The sequence below is a fragment of the Gnatocerus cornutus genome, chromosome 6 (genome assembly GCF_029298725.1).
Source record: "Gnatocerus cornutus isolate USDA-ARS CGAHR chromosome 6, icGnaCorn1.1, whole genome shotgun sequence".
Taxonomy (NCBI): Eukaryota; Metazoa; Arthropoda; class Insecta; order Coleoptera; family Tenebrionidae; genus Gnatocerus; species Gnatocerus cornutus.
Window position 1 is genome coordinate 2440486 of NC_142238.1, and position 18574 is coordinate 2459059.

Below are 18574 nucleotides of genomic sequence, written 5' to 3' on the forward strand. Positions count from 1 at the left end.
TTTCTGTAATTCTTTTGATTTCTTCTAATCTCTAATTCTTCAATTATTCTCACGAATTTTTATGAATTGCTTAGAATCAGTTAAGTTCTCTTAATTTTTATATATCTTTTACATTATTTTGCATACCATTCTTCTTATGGTTCAAAATTTTCTTCAATTGACTTTGGATTGTTCGCTTTCTTCTTAATCTTCTTAATACTTCTAATTTCTTCTGACACCTTTCTTAACTGTGCGATTTCTGTTTTTCTTATTTTTTTGAAACCCACTGATTCATTAAATTTTCTAACTCAAAATTTTCGGAATTCAAAAAACTTTTCTTTTCCAGCCAGCCCACAGAGTGCCAGGCTTTACAATGGTAAAATGGGGCTTCTGTCTTCCACGCGAATGTTCAAGCACTGATTTAGAAACTTCTTTAAAAGAAAATTTTGGAATCAACTCACATATCCGGCCGGGAATGTGTCAAACCGCCATTACCAACACCGAACTGACCTTTGGAGATTACATCAGCAGGTAAGTCCGCCATTTTGAAGACTACGTGCTACAAAATGGCGGGCCCTCAGAGCAAACTCGATTTTCTTCTAGGACATTCTTCGCAGCAATAATCATCGCAGTGTGCTTGGCGAGTTTCATAGACCACTTCGAATTCCGTCGATCCGAAGGTACAAAGTTTCGTTCTTTTACCACGACATCATCAGTTTTGTTGCAGGGGTCCTCATGCAAGTTTTGATGAGTTTTTCTTTACAAAGGAACTTGTCTAAGTTTCTGGAGAAGAAAAGTGACGAACGTGAAATTGCCGGCTTGCACGGAATCCGAGCGTTGAACACTTTGGGTTTGCTTCTCTCCCACAAGGCAATTTCTCTGTTTTTCAATCCGTTTATGAACAGAACACCAACGGTCATGGTATTTCTGCGCTTCTATGGCGAAAAGGTGTTTATTGGAATTTTTAGAATCTCACCACGCCCTGGACGATTGTGGGAAAAAATGCAATCGTTTATACCGACTCGTTTATGTTGTTGAGTGGACTGTTGAACGCCAAGGCTTTACTAGGAAATTTGAGGAATGGGAAGTCGATGAAGTTTATGGATAAGTTGATCAATCGCGTCTTCAGGTGAGTTTGGAATTCTTTTTTTTGATCGGAAACAATTCTTGATTCTTGAAATTATTTAAAAAATTCATGAGATTCATTGAAGAATCAGAGATCAGAAGAAATCAAAAGAATCACAGAAATTAACCCCAATTGAAATCAGAAGAATCGTAAGAACAAATCAAAAGAAATCAAAGAATGCAAATAATAAATTGGAAGAATCAGATGTTTCCAAAATAGTCTAAAGAATCTGTAAAAATCTAAGAACCGAAGAGCAGCTAGAATTAAGAAAATAAAAAATTTTTGAATACAAAAGAATTCACAAAAATATTGTAAAGATGCAAATAATTCGAAAAAGTTAGAAGTATCGCAACAGAAATCAGAAAAAATCCATAAATATAATCTAAAAGATTCCAGAAGAATCAGAAGAAAGTAAGATAATCAAAACGGTTCTAAACTATTTATAAAAATGTGACTAATAAATGGAATCAGCAAATACAGGAAGAATTTAAAAGGATTGTTAGGAAAAATGAAAATTATACAAAGAAATCAAATTAAATCGAAGAATCAGAGGAATCAAAAGCAGTCTAGAAAATCCGTAAGGATCAGAAGATCCGTAAAAAAGAAAGAATTCAAAAAGAAAGAATCAGATTATTCCACAAAACTAAAAAAATTACAAAAATATAATAAATTCAAATGATTGTAAAAACAGGAATCAGAAGATATCAAAAGAATCACAGAATTAAATTCCAATTTAAATTCAAAAGAAACAGTAAGAATCAGAAGAATCGTAAGAAAAAATCAAAGGTAATCATTAGAAGAATCAAGTTATTCCAAAAGAGTCCATAGAATGTGTCAAAATCAGAAGAACCGAAGAGCACCTGGAATTAACAAAAATTTGAATAACTTGAAAGAATCAGAAGAATCATAGATAACAATCAATCAGAGGCTGAAAGAATGCAATGAATTTAAAGAAGCTGTAAGAAGAAATCAGAAGAAACCAAAAGAATCTGAATCTCGGTAAAACTTTCCTTAAAGTCAAAGGAAAAAATTTTTTGATTACAAGAGTTTTGAAAAATATGAAAGAATGTAAAGATGTTAATAATTCGAAAAAATTAAAAGAATCGCAACAGGAATCAGAAGATATTTAATAATCTATCTTAAAAGACTCTGGAAGAATCAGAAGAATCCTAACAATTAAGCAAATAGACGAAAGTAAGATTACGCAAAGAATTGAAAGAACCAGGAGAATCCAAATGAGAGAATTTGGAAGAATCTGAAAAACTGACCCAAAAGAATGTAAATAATCAAAAGAATCAGAAGAATCGTGACAAAATAAAAGAAGAAATCGAAAAAATCAAAGAATTTGGTCCAGAAAAACCCAAAAGACTCAATGAATCTGTCAGAATAAAAATATATCTAAAAAGCATCCGATAGATTTCAACGAGTTAGAGAAATCGACAGAAAACAACAGAAGAAATAAAACAGAATAAAAGAATTAAACACCAAAAGAATCAGATGTTTCCAAAATAGTCTAAAGAATCTAAAAATCTGAAAAACCGAAAAGCAGCTAGAATTAACAAAAATCTGAAGAATCAGAAAGAAACTGTATGAATCGAATGACTCGTAAATAGAAATCAGAAAAAAAAAACAAAATAATGTGAACAAATCTGTAAAACGTGTTCTTCTAAGTCATAAAAAAATTTTTTAGTACAAAAGAATTCACAAAAATATAAAAAATTGTAAAGATGCAAATAATTCGAAAATGTTAGAAGTATCGCAACAGAAATCAGAAAAAATCCATAAATATAATCTAAAAGATTTCAGAAGAATCAGAAGAAAGTAAGATAATTAAAACGGTTCTAAACAATTTATAAAAATGCGACTAATAAAAAGAATCAGCGAAAACAGCAAGAATTCAAAAGGATTGTAAGAAAAAATGAAAATGATACAAGAAGAAGAAGAAGAATCAGAAGAATTAAAAGCAGTGTAGAGAATTCGTAAGAATCAGAAGATCCGTAAAAAGGAATTCAAAAAGAAAGAATCAGATTATATTCCACAAAACTTTGCTAGAAATGGTAAACATTCTTCGAATATAAAAAAATTACAAAAATATAATAAATTCAAATGATTGTGAAAAACAGGAATCAGAAGAAATCAAAAGAATCACAGAATTAAAATCCAATTTAAAATGAATAATGAAAAGAATCAGTAAGAATCAGAAGAATTGTAAGAAAAAAATCAAAAGTAATCATTAGAAGAAACCAGTGATTTCAAGAGTCCAAAGAATCAACAAGAATCGGAAGAACCGAAAAGCACCTAGAATTAACAAAAATTTGAATAACTTGAGAATCAGAAGAATCTTAGATAACAATCAATCAGGGGCTGAAAGAATGCAATGAATTTAATAATCTAACATAAAAGACTCCGGAAGAATCAGAAGAATCGTAACAATTAAGCAATTAGACGAAAGTAAGATAATGCAAAGAATTGAAAGAACCAGATGAAAACAAATGAGAGAATTTGGAAGAATCTGAAAAACCGACCCAAAAGCATGTAGATAATCAGAAGAATCGTGACAAAATAAAAGAAGAAATCAAAAGAATTTGGTCCAGAAAAATCCAAAAGACTCGATGAATCTCGACAAGTTAATTAACTTTTATTTATGATTTATCGATTTAATCATTTATAACAACTGAACAATTATAAACATTTATGAATCCTTCAGAAAAGTTCATATTTTTTTTAATTTACATTTGCAGTTTCGGCATGTGTAGCTTCACAATTTATATGAATTAAGTTTGATGTGCTTTTTGATGTTGTTGCAGCAGCACTGTTAGACATGTCCATTTTCAATACACATATCTTGATGTAATATGCAAAACTATAGATAGATGGCGCCACCATAGATCGGCCAAAAATGTTTGCGTCTAGAAAAGGCTTACTTTTAGGCCGCTTTTGAGGCCTAAAAATTCCATTTTCAGTTTAAGTCGCCTAAAAAAATAATTCTAAGCATCCGAAAAATTCTAAAAAATCTGAATGAATCAGAAGAATCGTAACAAACGAAGAAAGAAACCAAAACAAGGCAAAGAAGTCAAATAATCAAGAGCATCCAAACGAGTGTGTAAGAATCAGAAAAACCAAAAGATGAACTCAAAAATAATGTAAATAACCCAAAAGCGTCAGAAGGAAAGAGAAGAAATCAACAGAATTAAAGAACTAGATTCAGGACAATCCAGAAGAATCTAAAGAATCTGTAAGAATCAGAATAACCCTAAAACGGAATTGGAAGAAACCAAAAGAATGCAAAGAATAAAAAAAATCATGCAGAAGCATCCAAAAGATTTTAAAAAACGTACGAGTTAAAAAGGATCAAAAAGAAGAAACACGACCTAAAATTCATAAAAAAAAATATCGAAAGCAGAATTCACAAAAATCCAAATAATCCGAAAGAATCAGAAGAATCGAAACAAGCAATGAGAAGAAACGCAAAAGAATGCGAAAGGTTTTTATCAATCCATAAAATCAGTTGAATTCAAAGTGAGAAGGATCCTAAAGATCTAAAAACTCTGAAAAATAAGTTGAATCGTAGCAAAAAATGTAAAGAAACTAAAAATATTGAATAAATCAGAATAACCTAAGAAAATTAAAGAACCCGTAATAAGAATAAGAACAACCGTAAAAAGAATTCAGAAGAAATAATGCATAGAATTGAAAGATTCGGAAGAACACAAAAATTAAAAGAATCTACAAGAATCAGAGGGATCGGAAAAAAATCAAAATAAACCATACGAATCCAAAGAGACAGAAAACAACAGAAAAAAAAACAGAATAAAAGAATTAGACACCAAATGAATCTGTAAAATCAAAAGAATTCGAAGATTCAAAAGAAACGAAACGAACATAAAATTAACAAAAATCTGTCGAAAGCAGAACACAAAATATGAAAGGAAAAAAAGGATGTAAATAATGTGGTAATGCAAAGAATTGAAAAAATCTGAATCAGTAGACTTTATGCTGCTAAAGAACAAAACCATCGCTAGCTTGATAACTTTTTATAGATTTCTCAGGCAATTTCCATAACTTAACACTATCCCTATTCACTATCAGATTTATCTGACCCAGATCCAGACCCTGATCCAGATCGTGACCCAGATTTGGAACGAGACCTAGACCTAGACCTCGACTTTGAAGGAGATCTAGATTTGGACCTCGATTTTGAACGCGATCTGGATCTTGATCTCGATCTAGACTTCGATCTCGATCTTGATCTGGACCTAGACGGCGAACGTGAACGAGATGGTGATTTCGACGCCGACTTAGATCTGGATCTTGACCTTGATCCTGATCTAGACCGTGATCCAGACGGCGTCTGCGATCTTGACCTTGACGGCGACTTCGACCTCGACGACTCAGCGTCGCTTTCTTCTGAAACAATCGAAAGAAAGGGTGCTATTACAGTCGCGGGCGAAAAATTTAGAATGCTTACTCTCAATTGGCTCTGGTTCGCCGGTCGGTTCCATTTCCTCGTCTTCGTCAACTGTTGGCTCCAACTGCTTCTCTCGATACCTTTGCATTCTGAATTCATTGGCGTCCATCGGTCGGTGCTTCACAATCAAACGAGTATTACTGGCAGGTTGGCCAACCTTCTGGCGACGTTTGCTCAGACGCACTCGTGTCTCCAATTCGTTGTAATATGCGCCATCTGGTCGTATAACAAAGAAGTAGTTTTCTTCGTATCCTTTGCTCGCTTTGCTTTTCACGTTCCAATTGTATTCCCGCGCCATTTTGTATTCGTATTCTTCGTCGTCTTGGTACGGGATTTCGTTGACGAAGTCTTCTCTCCTCTTCACGAGAGTCTCTTCGGTTGGTAGGAAGTAGGCGACGAATTGCTCTCCACTCTCGTCCATCACGCCTCTGATCATCGCTTGCGACATTTCTTCTATTTGCGCCGGAACTTGCTTTCCCACAGGCGCTGGATCAGAGTCGAAAATCACCTGAGCGCATGGATATTTCCACAGACTGAAGTCAGGAAAGACTGGCAACACCTCAACCGCCGTTACATTCGGCTTACTGTAGTGTTTATCGATGGGATTCAACGTGTCATTGAACGTTTTATCGATGGCTTTGATCTGCGAGTCGCGATCCATGTAGAGAGTCTCGTTCTTCAGATTCTTCTTAATACTGTAGCCGACTTTAGCCTCGACTTTGTCCATCGTCTGCGGCTGAAAGCGCGTCTGCTCAGTTGAGATGTACTCGGTGCGACGCAGCCAAGACACCGATCTTGCATGGTGTCTTGAGCGCTTTGAGTCTTGGGGGGTTAAAATGTCCTCTTCTAGGAGCTTCTCGTCGGCTGGGTCTAGCAGAGTCCCCGGCTCCACGGCGTAGATGTCTTTGTTGATCAGGTCGATGGCCACGCCAAGGTCGTGTTCTGTTAGGACTTCATATCGGTAGTTTCTTTCCAGGGAGGTGGGGTTGAATTGGATGAACCTAAAATGATGATTTGATTAAAAAATTGACAGATCGCGGGTTGCTTTGGAAAACAAAATGAGTCGTTTTTTACAAATCGATCGCATCTAAGTAGGCGCTGAAATCTAACCGAATTGGGTTGTTGTCCCATTGATCAATTGCAGTAGGTTTTGATTAAAAAATTGACAGATACGGGTTGCTTTGAAAACAAAATGAGTCGTTTTTTACAAATCGATCGCATCTAAGTAGGCGCTGAAATCTAACCGAATTGGGTTGTTGTCCCATTGATCAGTTTCAGTAGGTTTTGATTAAACAATTGACAGATCGCGGGTTGCTTTGGAAAACAAAATGAGTCGTTTTTTACAAATCGGTCGCATCTAAGAAGGCGCTGACATCTAACCGAATTGGGTTGTTGTCCCGTTGATCAGTTGCAGTAGGTTTTGATTAAAAAATTGACAGATCGCGGGTTGCTTTGGAAAACAAAATGAGTCGTTTTTTTACAAATCGATCGCATCTAAGTAGGCGCTGACATCTAACCGAATTGGGTTGTTGTCCCATTGATCAGTTTCAGTAGGTTTTGATTAAAAAATTGACAGATCGCGGGTTGCTTTGGAAAACAAAATGAGTCGTTTTTTACAAATCGATCGCATCTAAGTAGGCGCTAAAATCTAACCGAATTGGGTTGTTGTCCCATTGATCAGTTTCAGTAGGTTTTGATTAAACAATTGACAGATCGCGGGTTGCTTTGGAAAACAAAATGAGTCGTTTTTTACAAATCGGTCGCATCTAAGAAGGCGCTGACATCTAACCGAATTGGGTTGTTGTCCCATTGATCAGTTGCAGTAGGTTTTGATTAAACAATTGACAGACGATTTTTGATCTCGGGTTGCTTTGGAAAACAAAATGACTCGTTTTTTACAAATCGATCGCATCTAAGTAGGCGCTGAAATCTAACCGAATTGGGTTGTTGTCCCATTGATCAGTTTCAGTAGGTTTTGATTAAACAATTGACAGACGATTTTTGATCGCGGGTTGCTTTGGAAAACAAAATGAGTCGTTTTACACAAATCGATCGCATTTAAGTAGGCGCTGAAATCTAACCGAATTGGGTTGTTGTCCCACTGATCAGTTTCAGTAGGTTGATTAAAAAATTGACAGATCGCGGGTTGCTTTGGAAAACAAAATGAGTCGTTTTTTACAAATCGATCGCATCTAAGTAGGCGCTGACATCTAACCGAATTGGGTTGTTGTCCCATTGATCAGTTTCAGTAGGTTTTGATTAAACAATTGACAGATCGCGGGTTGCTTTGGAAAATAAAATGAGTCGTTTTTTACAAATCGGTCGCATCTAAGAAGGCGCTGACATCTAACCGAATTGGGTTGTTGTCCCATTGATCAGTTGCAGTAGGTTTTGATTAAACAATTGACAGACGATTTTTGATCTCGGGTTGCTTTGGAAAACAAAATGACTCGTTTTTTACAAATCGATCGCATCTAAGTAGGCGCTGAAATCTAACCGGATTGGGTTGTTGTCCCATTGATCAGTTTCAGTAGGTTTTGATTAAACAATTGAGAGACGATTTTTGATCGCGGATTGCTTTGGAAAACAAAATGAGTCGTTTTACACAAATCGATCGCATCTAAGTAGGCGCTGACATCTAACCGAATTGGGTTGTTGTCCCATTGATCAGTTTCAGTAGGTTTTGATTAAACAATTGACAGACGATTTTTGATCTCGGGTTGCTTTGGAAAACAAAATGACTCGTTTTTTACAAATCGATCGCATCTAAGTAGGCGCTGACATCTAACCGAATTGGGTTGTTGTCCCATTGATCAGTTTCAGTAGGTTTTGATTAAACAATTGACAGATCGCGGGTTGCTTTGGAAAACAAAATGAGTCGTTTTTTACAAATCGATCGCATCTAAGTAGGCGCTGACATCTAACCGAATTGGGTTGTTGTCCCATTGATCAGTTTCAGTAGGTTTTGATTAAACAATTGACAGATCGCGGGTTGCTTTGGAAAATAAAATGAGTCGTTTTTTACAAATCGGTCGCATCTAAGAAGGCGCTGACATCTAACCGAATTGGGTTGTTGTCCCATTGATCAGTTGCAGTAGGTTTTGATTAAACAATTGACAGACGATTTTTGATCTCGGGTTGCTTTGGAAAACAAAATGACTCGTTTTTTACAAATCGATCGCATCTAAGTAGGCGCTGAAATCTAACCGGATTGGGTTGTTGTCCCATTGATCAGTTTCAGTAGGTTTTGATTAAACAATTGACAGACGATTTTTGATCGCGGATTGCTTTGGAAAACAAAATGAGTCGTTTTACACAAATCGATCGCATCTAAGTAGGCGCTGACATCTAACCGAATTGGGTTGTTGTCCCATTGATCAGTTTCAGTAGGTTTTGATTAAAAAATTGACAGATCGCGGGTTGCTTTGGAAAACAAAATGAGTCGTTTTTTTACAAATCCATCGCATCTAAGTAGGCGCTGACATCTAAACGAATTGGGTTGTTGTCCCGTTGATCGGGACAGTGCTACCAACGTGCAAAAACATTCAACGCCGCCTCGCCTCTTTATTTTCGATCGTTTCGTGTTCATAACCTCACTTACCTTGAAGAGTCAAAGGGGTACGAAATAAACTTTAAATCAAACGGGATATCCGGTAATGTGTTGCAATATTTCACTCTGCATATTAAGTCGGATCTACAAGTCAACAATTAGCATACAAATCGACAATAATATTGCAAAAACTTACTTTTTCTCCGTGGGTTTAACGGGTCGTTTCTCTTGGGTTGTTGTCCCATTTTGGACTGTTGGTGGCATTTTTAACTCAGAAAATCAAAAATGATGCTAAGAACGTTTCACATTGGCGAAAATGCGAACTTTTTGTTATTCAGTTTGCGAGTTAGAAAGGTTATGCACAGATTGACAGCTATGATTGACAGTTGGCGTAGGTGTCGCCACTATCGCAAAAGTGTTACATTACTAGAGGGAGCACTTATTTGTGAAGCCATCATGTCTAATGTTTAGAAAAAGACCTGCAAGAAATAATTACAGTGAGCGACTAAAAAAGTGGGTCACACATAAATCTAATGGCAATAATCATGACAATACATTTTTTGTCATTCAGTTTCCGAGTTAAAAAGGTTATGTCGCCACTATCGCAAAGGTGTTACAGTACTAGAGGGATCACTTATTTGTTTATTTTAGTCAAAGTGAAGCCAACATGTCTAATGTTTAGAAAAAGACCTGCAAGAAATAATTACAGTGATAAATCTAATGGCAATAATCATGACAATATATTAACAAGTTTTGTATAATTTTCAGGATCCTTCCAAATTTCGTCGCCATAATTCTCTTCTGCACGTATATTTTACCTTCCCTGGGTGCTGGTCCCTTATGGCCAACAATCATTACTCACCACTCCCACTTATGCAAGCAATATATGTGGAGGAATTTTTTGTTTATACATAACTATTTCGGCTTTGAGAACATGGTAAGACATTTTATTATTTAAATATTTTTTGTTGGGTATTATATATTAAACTGTTTTTTATTTGCAGTGTTTAACACATACACATCAACTAGGTATCGACATGCAACTGTTTTTAACAACCCCAATATATATTTACTTGATTTCGAATCATAGGCGCCTTGGATTGATGATTCTGTTGTTTATATCCTCTGTGTCCACTGGATTGAGGTTTTGGGTGGCTTATAAGAACGAGTTAAGCAGCGTAGTGTATTTTGGAATTCCGTAAGTCTTTAAAAATGGGTAAAACTGCCATTTTGACTACAATTTTAGAGTGTCGAAAATGTTTGAAACAGCAAATTTGTCCTACATTTTGCCGACGCATCGGGCGACCATTTATTTGATGGGTGTTTATCTGGCTCAGTTGTTGGAATCTTCAACGAACGTTCATCCAAATAAGGTAAACATGTGACAAAGATTAAAAATTTCGAAACTGTGGCATTTAAATTGGTCAGTTCGGAACGCGACCATAAATTTCGGAATGAACGAATTTCTAAAGTCCAGCTTATTGCGATCAGTCCACTCTCCTGTGTAAATTTTCGAAAATTTTTGACTGTAAATCAGGCTTTCGAATCTTTAGGGAAAAATTGAATGTAGCGATTTTTGAGGTTAACACGTTGTCAAAGTTGAGTGAATTAATAAATAACTAATTAAACATTTGTTGCAACAGAAAGTTTTTAATAGTGATTTAACAAGTTTTGCCAATGTTGTGCAAGACTATTAGCTTCTACGCATGTCACAGTTGTGTCAAGGTCAAACGCTCTTACTGCCAACTGTTACCAATAAAAATTGCTAGGGGCTGCTACCAACTTAACTTTTTAATGAGTGGACTGATAGTAATGAGCTCTGGTATAGATTCGTTTAGATCATCTAGATTTTATTAATTCTTCTTTCTTCTCAGTTTTTCTACATCAACCTTATATTTTTTAGATTCTTCAAATTCTGTTTAAAGTGCAGCTCATTGCTAACAGTCCACTCTTCTGTGTAAATTTTCGAAAATTTTTGGGTGTAAATCAGGCTTTCAATTCCTTAGGGAGAAAATTAAGGGAAATTTGAATGTAGCGATTTTTGAGGTTAACACGTTGTCAAAGTTGAGTGTATTAATCAATAACTAATTAAAAATTTGTTGCAAAAGAATGATTTTATTAGAGATTTAACAAGTTTTAGCAATGTTGTGCAAGACGATTAGCTTCTACGCATGCTACAGTCGCGTCGAGGTCAAACACTTTTGTTGCCAACTGTTACAGATGAAAATCGCTGACGGCTGCTGCCAACTTAACTTTTTTACGAGTGGACCGATAGTAATGTGCTCTGGTATATGTTAACTCTAGATTCTCTTAGATCTACATATTCTTGATATTTTCTTTTGATTCTCGTTGATTATGACTCTAACGTTTTTTGTCCTCGGCTGTACCACCATTTCAGAAACAAGAATTAAACGCTTATTGACATTTCCAGATCAAAAGAATATTTTTATGGACTCTCTTCTTACCAATGTTCCTGTGGAGTTGGTTCGGCCAATACCACATGGTACAAAGAGATTTTGTATACAGTAGACTAGAAGGATCAGTGATCAATGCCGTTTCTCCAATACTGTGGGGGGCTGGAGTCTCATTTGGAATTTACGCAGTCCAAAAGAACTTCGCAGGTACAGTATATCCGGTTAGAGATTGGGAGATTTCGACAGTTGACATATAGGTTGGCAGCAAAGTATGCTACAAAATACACTAAAAACACTAAATTCCTACGCGAAATGAGTTGACAGGGTCATCAGTAACTGGGGTTATTTTGTTTTTTATTGCGTAGATTTAGTGATTTTTCTGTCATTCAAACTCTCACTGTACAAACTATATACTATATTTCAGAATTATTGACATCAGGGCTGATTGACATCTCAGAGTGCCTTGGAAATTCAAATTTATGTTGGCAGAATCTTCTAATATAAGCGTATTTAGTGTTTTTAGATTTATATTTATCCCTATGTGTATGTAATGTGTGTCACGTCAACTTATAATCTGATTCATCAGATGGTAGATTCAGAATCTGATTAAAATATCAATCCATTAGCTTAAAAAAGTAATTTACTTCATAACCTCAAAATGTTACATTGACAGTTTTAGAACCAAAATGCTAAAAGTCGTTCACATTGTTAGAGGCGTTTTACACAGACATGGCCTACCGAGATGTCAATAATTCTGAAATATAGTACAACAGTTTTAACATGTCGCCAACCTAAACAAAATACACTTTCCAGGATGGCTAGGGAAGCTTCTTTGTTGGGAATATTTCCAATATGTTACAAAGTTGGCGTATGCTATCTATTTAATCCAGTTTCCAGTTTTCTTTTACAATGTTGGCATTACCAAACACGTGGACGAGTATCGACCTCAACATATGGTAAGTTAGTTACAGTGATTAACCAAAAAAGTCCCGATTCACACAACTAAAAATTTCTGTTTTTTTTTTCTCCGCCACTGTATTAGCAAACAAATTTACGTGTTTTTAACAGTTGCAGATAATGGAAACATCGGCTATACTGCTTTTGTCGTTGGCGCTTGTTTTATTTGTGGAAATGCCATTTCAGAATGTCAGAGCAATATTATTTGACAGACGAAAATTCAAGAAAAATTCACCAGTGTCACTTACTCGTCTGCGTCGCAAACTGACTAAATTAGGATGATTTCTATTATAATTTTTGTTAAGTATATTTAGGTTCCTAGTTATACAGATTATTATATTGTATTTAGTTTTTGTCTAGATTCTATTAAATTCCATACATTTTCTTTAGATTGTATAGACTTTCTTTATTCTTTATTCTTTATCTGAATTCTTCAGATTTCCCTTTTATTTTTAATTTAAAGATTTATTTATTTTTTATAAGCGCCAAATTTAAAATTCGGCTCTGTGATTGGTCGTTCAGCAAAGCAAATTACACAATGCTAATTTTTTAAACTCCTGCAACAAGAACTGTAACTTTTGTCAAATTCTCACCCACACTGTAGAATTTGTTTTAGTTATTTGCAGTACAAATTAGCAAGTGTTTCATTATAACAGAAATCTGCACGAAATCATCAAAATTCTTAGAGAAATCCGCTTATTTCGATGCTAAACGACGATTTCTCGCTGATTCTCGCCGTTATCTGACTTGGATTCGCAAAGAAGAGCTCGAAATCTACAAAACCACCAATTTTTATCAAGATTCAACGGCTGAATTGCAAGAAAACAGCAGAAATCTGCACGAAGAGCCAATAATTAAACGGTAAGACATAAAAATATTTTTTGGCCTTATGAATTGTAAACGTCAAATTAACATTCAATTGACATCTTCGGAAACATTATATTTACAATCACCCTGGACGTTTACACACGCAGTGCGGTAAAAATTGCTCAAATCGTCTGCTCTTCTGATGCGTTTATAAATTAAAATCACTTTACCATAATAAAGATTGATCACCAAATTGACATCTACCTAAATTATTATCTCAATTAAGACAATATTTCTATTTTTAAAGTCATTGTAAAACATTTTTTATACCGCGCCATCTTGTGTACTTTTTGTGCACCAACTACAAAATTGATAGAATTGACAGATGACGAAATTTATAAATGTCAGATGTGACAGTTGTAAAATGAAAGTTACCACACGCGACTGTAAATAACTACAGGGTGATATCTAAAAAATGGCAGGCGTTTTAGAATTTTTATTTATGAACCGATATCAAAAATTTAAAAAACAAATTAAATGGTTTTTAATTTACTACAAATTGATGCTTTTGAAAATTTTCTAAATGTCTTAGTATCTTTTGAGCGATACTTGGCACCCATATTTTTTTTCATAACTTGAAAGATATTAATTTTCTTGATTCAAAAATGTGTAATATGTTCTACTTTTACAAAAAATATTTAAAAAAAAATTAGGCAATAAAAGTTAATAAAATCTAGGTGCGTGCTGTCAAATAAAACAATACCATTATTGTAATGTCAACAAGCAGCAAATAACAGAAAGAATTGACAATCTTTTTTGAAATTATTGATAACAAAAGACAATAATAATTACAAATCAAAAAAAACATCTACTTAATTTAATTAAAATACTGTTGAAACGCCATCCAGATTTTTTCATTGCACAATTGACACCATGCACTTAGATTTTATTAACTTTTATTGCCTATTTTTTTCAATTTTAATAGTTTTTTTAAAAATATTTTTTTTTTGTAAAAGTAGAACATTTACACATTTCTGAATCAAGAAAATTCTTCCAAATTATGCAAAAAAATATGGGTGCCAATTTAAAATAAGAAAGTTGAGTATCGCCCAAACGATACTAAGACATTTTTAAAATTTTTGAAATCATCAGTTTATAGTAAATTAAAATCCATTTAATTTGTTTTTTAATTTTTGAAATCGGTTCATAAATAAAAATTTTACAACGCCTGCCGTTTTTAAAAAATCACCCTGTATAAACACAAAGACCCATTCCTGGTACCTATGTACAAGGTGTTTATAAATGTTTCTAGCATCAAGGGTGGCTATGAAATGTCAAATAAATTTGCCGCTCATTACAAATGTGGGTTTCGATTTTTCAACTGACATTTGCAGTTAACCTCAAACATGGAGCAAAGTAAATTTTGAGAAATAAACGGTTCTAGTTGTGGTTTAAAACCAGAAAATCGAAAACTTGGGCACAAAACTGTAACTGCAGGAATTCCAGAGCCACCCTTGATGCTAGAAACATTTATAAACACTCTGTACAATTCAATATATCAATAAATCATAAACTATTGCAAATTCCTGTCATTCTTTGATTCGTCAAATTCAAATCGTCTTTTGTTCATATAGGCGGAGTTAGCAAAATGATTATACAAAATTTCAACGTCGCCTAACCTAAAAATTGGTTAATTACGAGGTTAATTGGTTACCTTAATTTAATTTTTCCTTCTCTTCTCACTTAGGAGGTAACAAACTCCACATTTCGTCACTTTTGAGATGTCACCTGTCTAGGTGTCTCCGGCAATGTTACCAACCTAGGGAATTTCCGCCCCCTCTAAAAATGACAGATAATTAAAATTACCCACCAAATTGGAGCGAATTACCTCCAAATCCCACTCCAGGTGTGCATTGAAGTGAAAACTGCACTTTTCCGTTCCAACGACACCTTCCTCTCGCAAATTCCGAATTCCACGCAAGTTGTTGAACCAAGGAAACCACGTGACGTGACGGACACTTGTGATTGGTTGTTATTCTAGCAGGACGTTTAAATCAACGAACGGGAGTGTAATAAACTCGTCCCTATGACAGCTGATTCATGGCCGTCCATATTTGTTTAGACACTGCCAGCAAGAAAAAAAATGACGCAAACGTCAAGTCATGGGAAAAATTACCAAAATTAATAGAATGAAAGATCTGTCAGACTTTTTACATTTATAAAGATTTTATTGTCGTGAAAGGTAAGTATTTCCGGTGGTTTTACCCCCCAGAATTTACGCGTTTCCCCAGGTTTACTCGAGAAAATGCAGCAGGGACCGGACAAAATAAAACAGGGTTTGGGCCAAGTGTCCAAAATGTTTGGGGAACACAGCTTTGCAAAGAACCTGGCTGCTGGCACGGCCTCTGGATGGTCGGTATAAAACAGCGAGATTCTGTGGTTTTACTGTGAAAATAGGCTTACAGGGGTTATCGCCCGTCATGCCGGACGCAGCGTAGCTTTGGTTCTTGGCAGCGGAATTATCCTCTATCAGATCGCGCATCATCAGGGCTACATTAAGCAAGATTGGAGCAGTTTGAAGGAAATGGCGAAGCAGAAGTCTTCAGAGTTGAAAACTAGCAACCCCACTCTTAATAAAGTAAAGGGAAATTTATACAGTGACGGGTGAAAAAAAGTGGGCCCGTCATTGTATGTGTAGGTATTGATAAACATTTTTTTTAGATAAGAGGGGTTGCAGTGAAGAACAAAGTCTTTACGGCTGGATTTGCGGGAGGATTTTTGATTGGTCTGGCATTGTAATTTATACTATTTTTTGCTTATATGAAACAGGTGCTTTCACCATATCATGATTTTATAATAAATTTGAGAAATGCGTCTAGTCTGTATATTATAGTATTGAAAATTTTTACCAATAAATATCTCGATGTTTGAGAATCTTCTTTTTTCTTAATATAAGTATCTCAAAGCTTGGAAGCTGAAACATTGCAGAATTAAAAAAGAGAAGGGTGGTTCTGGCCACCAACATGAACATGATGTCAATAAAGTACCTAAATACGGTGCTAAATGACGATTTCTGCTACAAACACAATTTTAGAGCGTGTATTTAAAAAGAAGAGCTCCAAACACGTCGTATTGTGGATTTTTTAAGGAAATCCACGGGTGGATTGTGGAGAAATGGACCGAAATATGCATGAAATTCTCAAAAGTCGACAAAATTACTTCAATACGGTGCTAATTGACGATTTCTGCTATAAACACACGGTTTTGAAAAGTGTATTTAAAAAGTAGAACTCGAAATACGTCGTATTGTGGATTTTTAACAAGATTTTTAACGGTAATTTATGAATAAATCGACAGAAATGTGTGTGAAATCCTCAAAAATCGTCACAAAATCACCTAAAAAGGGTGCTAAATGACGATTTCAGCTATAAACACACGGTTTTGGAGTGTGTATTTGAAAAGTAGGGCTCGAAATACATTGTATTCTGAGTTTATAGAAAGATCCAACGGTGGTTCATGGAGAAATCAACCGAAATGTGCCTGAAATCCTCGAAAGTCTTCAATAAATTACCTAAATGCAGTGCTAAATGATGATTTCTGTTACAAACACACGATTTTGGACTGTGTATTTGAAAATTAACGCTCGAAATACGTCGTACTTGTGAGTTTTTAAGAAGATCCAACGGTGGTTTATGGAGAAATCGACCGAAATGTATATAAAATCCTCAAAAGTCGTCATAAATTCACCCAAAAACGGTGCTAAAAGACGATTTCAGCTATGAATACACGGATTTCGAGTGTGTATTTGTAAAGTAGGGCTCAAAATACGTCGTATTGTGGATTTTTAACAAGATCCAACGGTAGTTTATGGATAAATCGATAGAAATGTGCATAAAATCCTCAAAAAACGTCAAAAAATCACCTAAAAACGGAGCTAAATAACGATTTCTGTTATAAACACACGGTTTTAGAGCGTGTATTCATAAAGAAAGAGCTCAAAATACGTCATATGGAGGATTTTTAAGAGAATCCAACGGTAGTTTATAGATAAATCGACAGAAATGTGAGTGAAATCCACAAAAATCGTCACAAAATCACCTAAAAACTGTGCTAAATGACGATTTCAGCTATGAACACGCGGCTTTCGAGTGTGTATTTGAAAAGTAGGGCTCGAAATACATCGAATTGTGAGTTTATAGAAAGATCCAACGGTGGTTCATGGAGAAATCAACTGAAATGTGCCTGAAATCCCCGAAAGTCTTCAATAAATTACCTAAATGCAGTGCTAAATGATGATTTCTGTTACAAACACACGATTTTGGACTGTGTATTTGAAAATTAACGCTCGAAATACGTCGTATTTGTGAGTTTTTAAGAAGATCCAACGGTGGTTTATGGAGAAATCGACCGAAATGTACAAATCCTCAAAAGTCGTCATAAAATCGCCTAAAACGTTGCTAAATGACGATTTGTTATAAACACACGGTTTCAGAGCGTGTATTTATAAAGAAAGAGCTCGAAATACGTCGTATGAAGGATTTTTAAAAGGATCCAACGGTAGTTTATGGATAAACCGGCCGAAATGTGCGTGAAATCCTCAAAAATCGTCACAAAATCACCGAAAAACGGAGCTAAATGACGATTTCTGGTATAAACACACGGTTTTGAAAAGTGTATTTGAAAAGTAGAACTCGAAATACGTTGTATTGTGGATTTTTAACAAGATCTAACGGTGGTTTATGGAGAAATCGACCGAAATGTATATAAAATCCTCAAAAGTCGTCATAAATTCACCTAAAATGTTGCTAAATGACGATTTCTGTTATGAACACAGGGTTTTAGAGCGTGTATTCATAAAGAAAGAGCTCGAAATACGTCGTATGGGGAATTTTTACGAGGATCCAACGGTAGTTTATGGATAAATCGACAAAAGTGTGCGTGAAATCCTCAAAAAACGTCACAAAATCACCTAAAAACGGAGCTAAATGACGATTTCTGCTATAAACACACGGTTTTGAAAAGTGTATTTGAAAAGTAGAACTCGAAATACGTTATATTGTGGATTTTTAACAAGATCTAACGGTGGTTTATGGAGAAATCGACCGAAATGTATATAAAATCCTCAAAAGTCGTCATAAATTCACCTAAAACGTTGCTAAATGACGATTTCTGTTAAAAACACACGGTTTTAGAGCGTGTATTTATAAAGAAAGAGCTCCAAATACGTCGTATGGGGGATAGTTAAGAGAATCCAACGGTAGTTTATGGATAAA

General features: G+C 35.1%; 3 protein-coding genes across 4 annotated transcripts; 2 read left to right on the top strand and 1 right to left on the bottom strand.

Moving 5' to 3' along the window:
• The first annotated feature begins 216 nt into the window (after positions 1 to 216).
• Positions 217 to 12776, top strand: LOC148172218 (O-acyltransferase like protein-like). The gene is made up of 8 exons (XM_088038901.1): positions 217 to 900; positions 948 to 1108; positions 9892 to 10060; positions 10128 to 10321; positions 10370 to 10496; positions 11555 to 11744; positions 12351 to 12493; positions 12606 to 12776. Exons 1-8 carry the CDS (start codon positions 715 to 717, stop codon positions 12774 to 12776), a joined length of 1341 nt encoding a protein of 446 aa, XP_087895027.1. The 5' UTR covers positions 217 to 714.
• On the bottom strand, positions 5081 to 15269 carry atms (RNA polymerase II-associated factor 1-like protein antimeros). Of its 2 annotated transcripts, none has more exons than XM_088038752.1 (6): positions 15190 to 15269; positions 15016 to 15140; positions 9320 to 9602; positions 9175 to 9267; positions 5574 to 6574; positions 5081 to 5509 (listed from the first exon to the last, which is right to left on the bottom strand). In XM_088038752.1, the coding sequence occupies exons 3-6, from the start codon at positions 9385 to 9387 to the stop codon at positions 5181 to 5183; spliced, it is 1491 nt and encodes a 496-aa protein (XP_087894878.1). In that variant the 5' UTR covers positions 9388 to 9602; positions 15016 to 15140; positions 15190 to 15269; the 3' UTR covers positions 5081 to 5180. The 2 variants fall into 2 exon arrangements, with proteins under 2 accessions (XP_087894878.1, XP_087894877.1); XM_088038751.1 differs by having other exon boundaries at positions 5081 to 5512.
• On the top strand, positions 15212 to 16235 carry LOC148172220 (FUN14 domain-containing protein 2-like). Its single transcript, XM_088038753.1, has 4 exons — positions 15212 to 15543; positions 15593 to 15713; positions 15759 to 15939; positions 16023 to 16235. Exons 2-4 carry the CDS (start codon positions 15607 to 15609, stop codon positions 16098 to 16100), a joined length of 366 nt encoding a protein of 121 aa, XP_087894879.1. The 5' UTR covers positions 15212 to 15543; positions 15593 to 15606; the 3' UTR covers positions 16101 to 16235.
• Positions 16236 to 18574: the final 2339 nt, after the last annotated feature.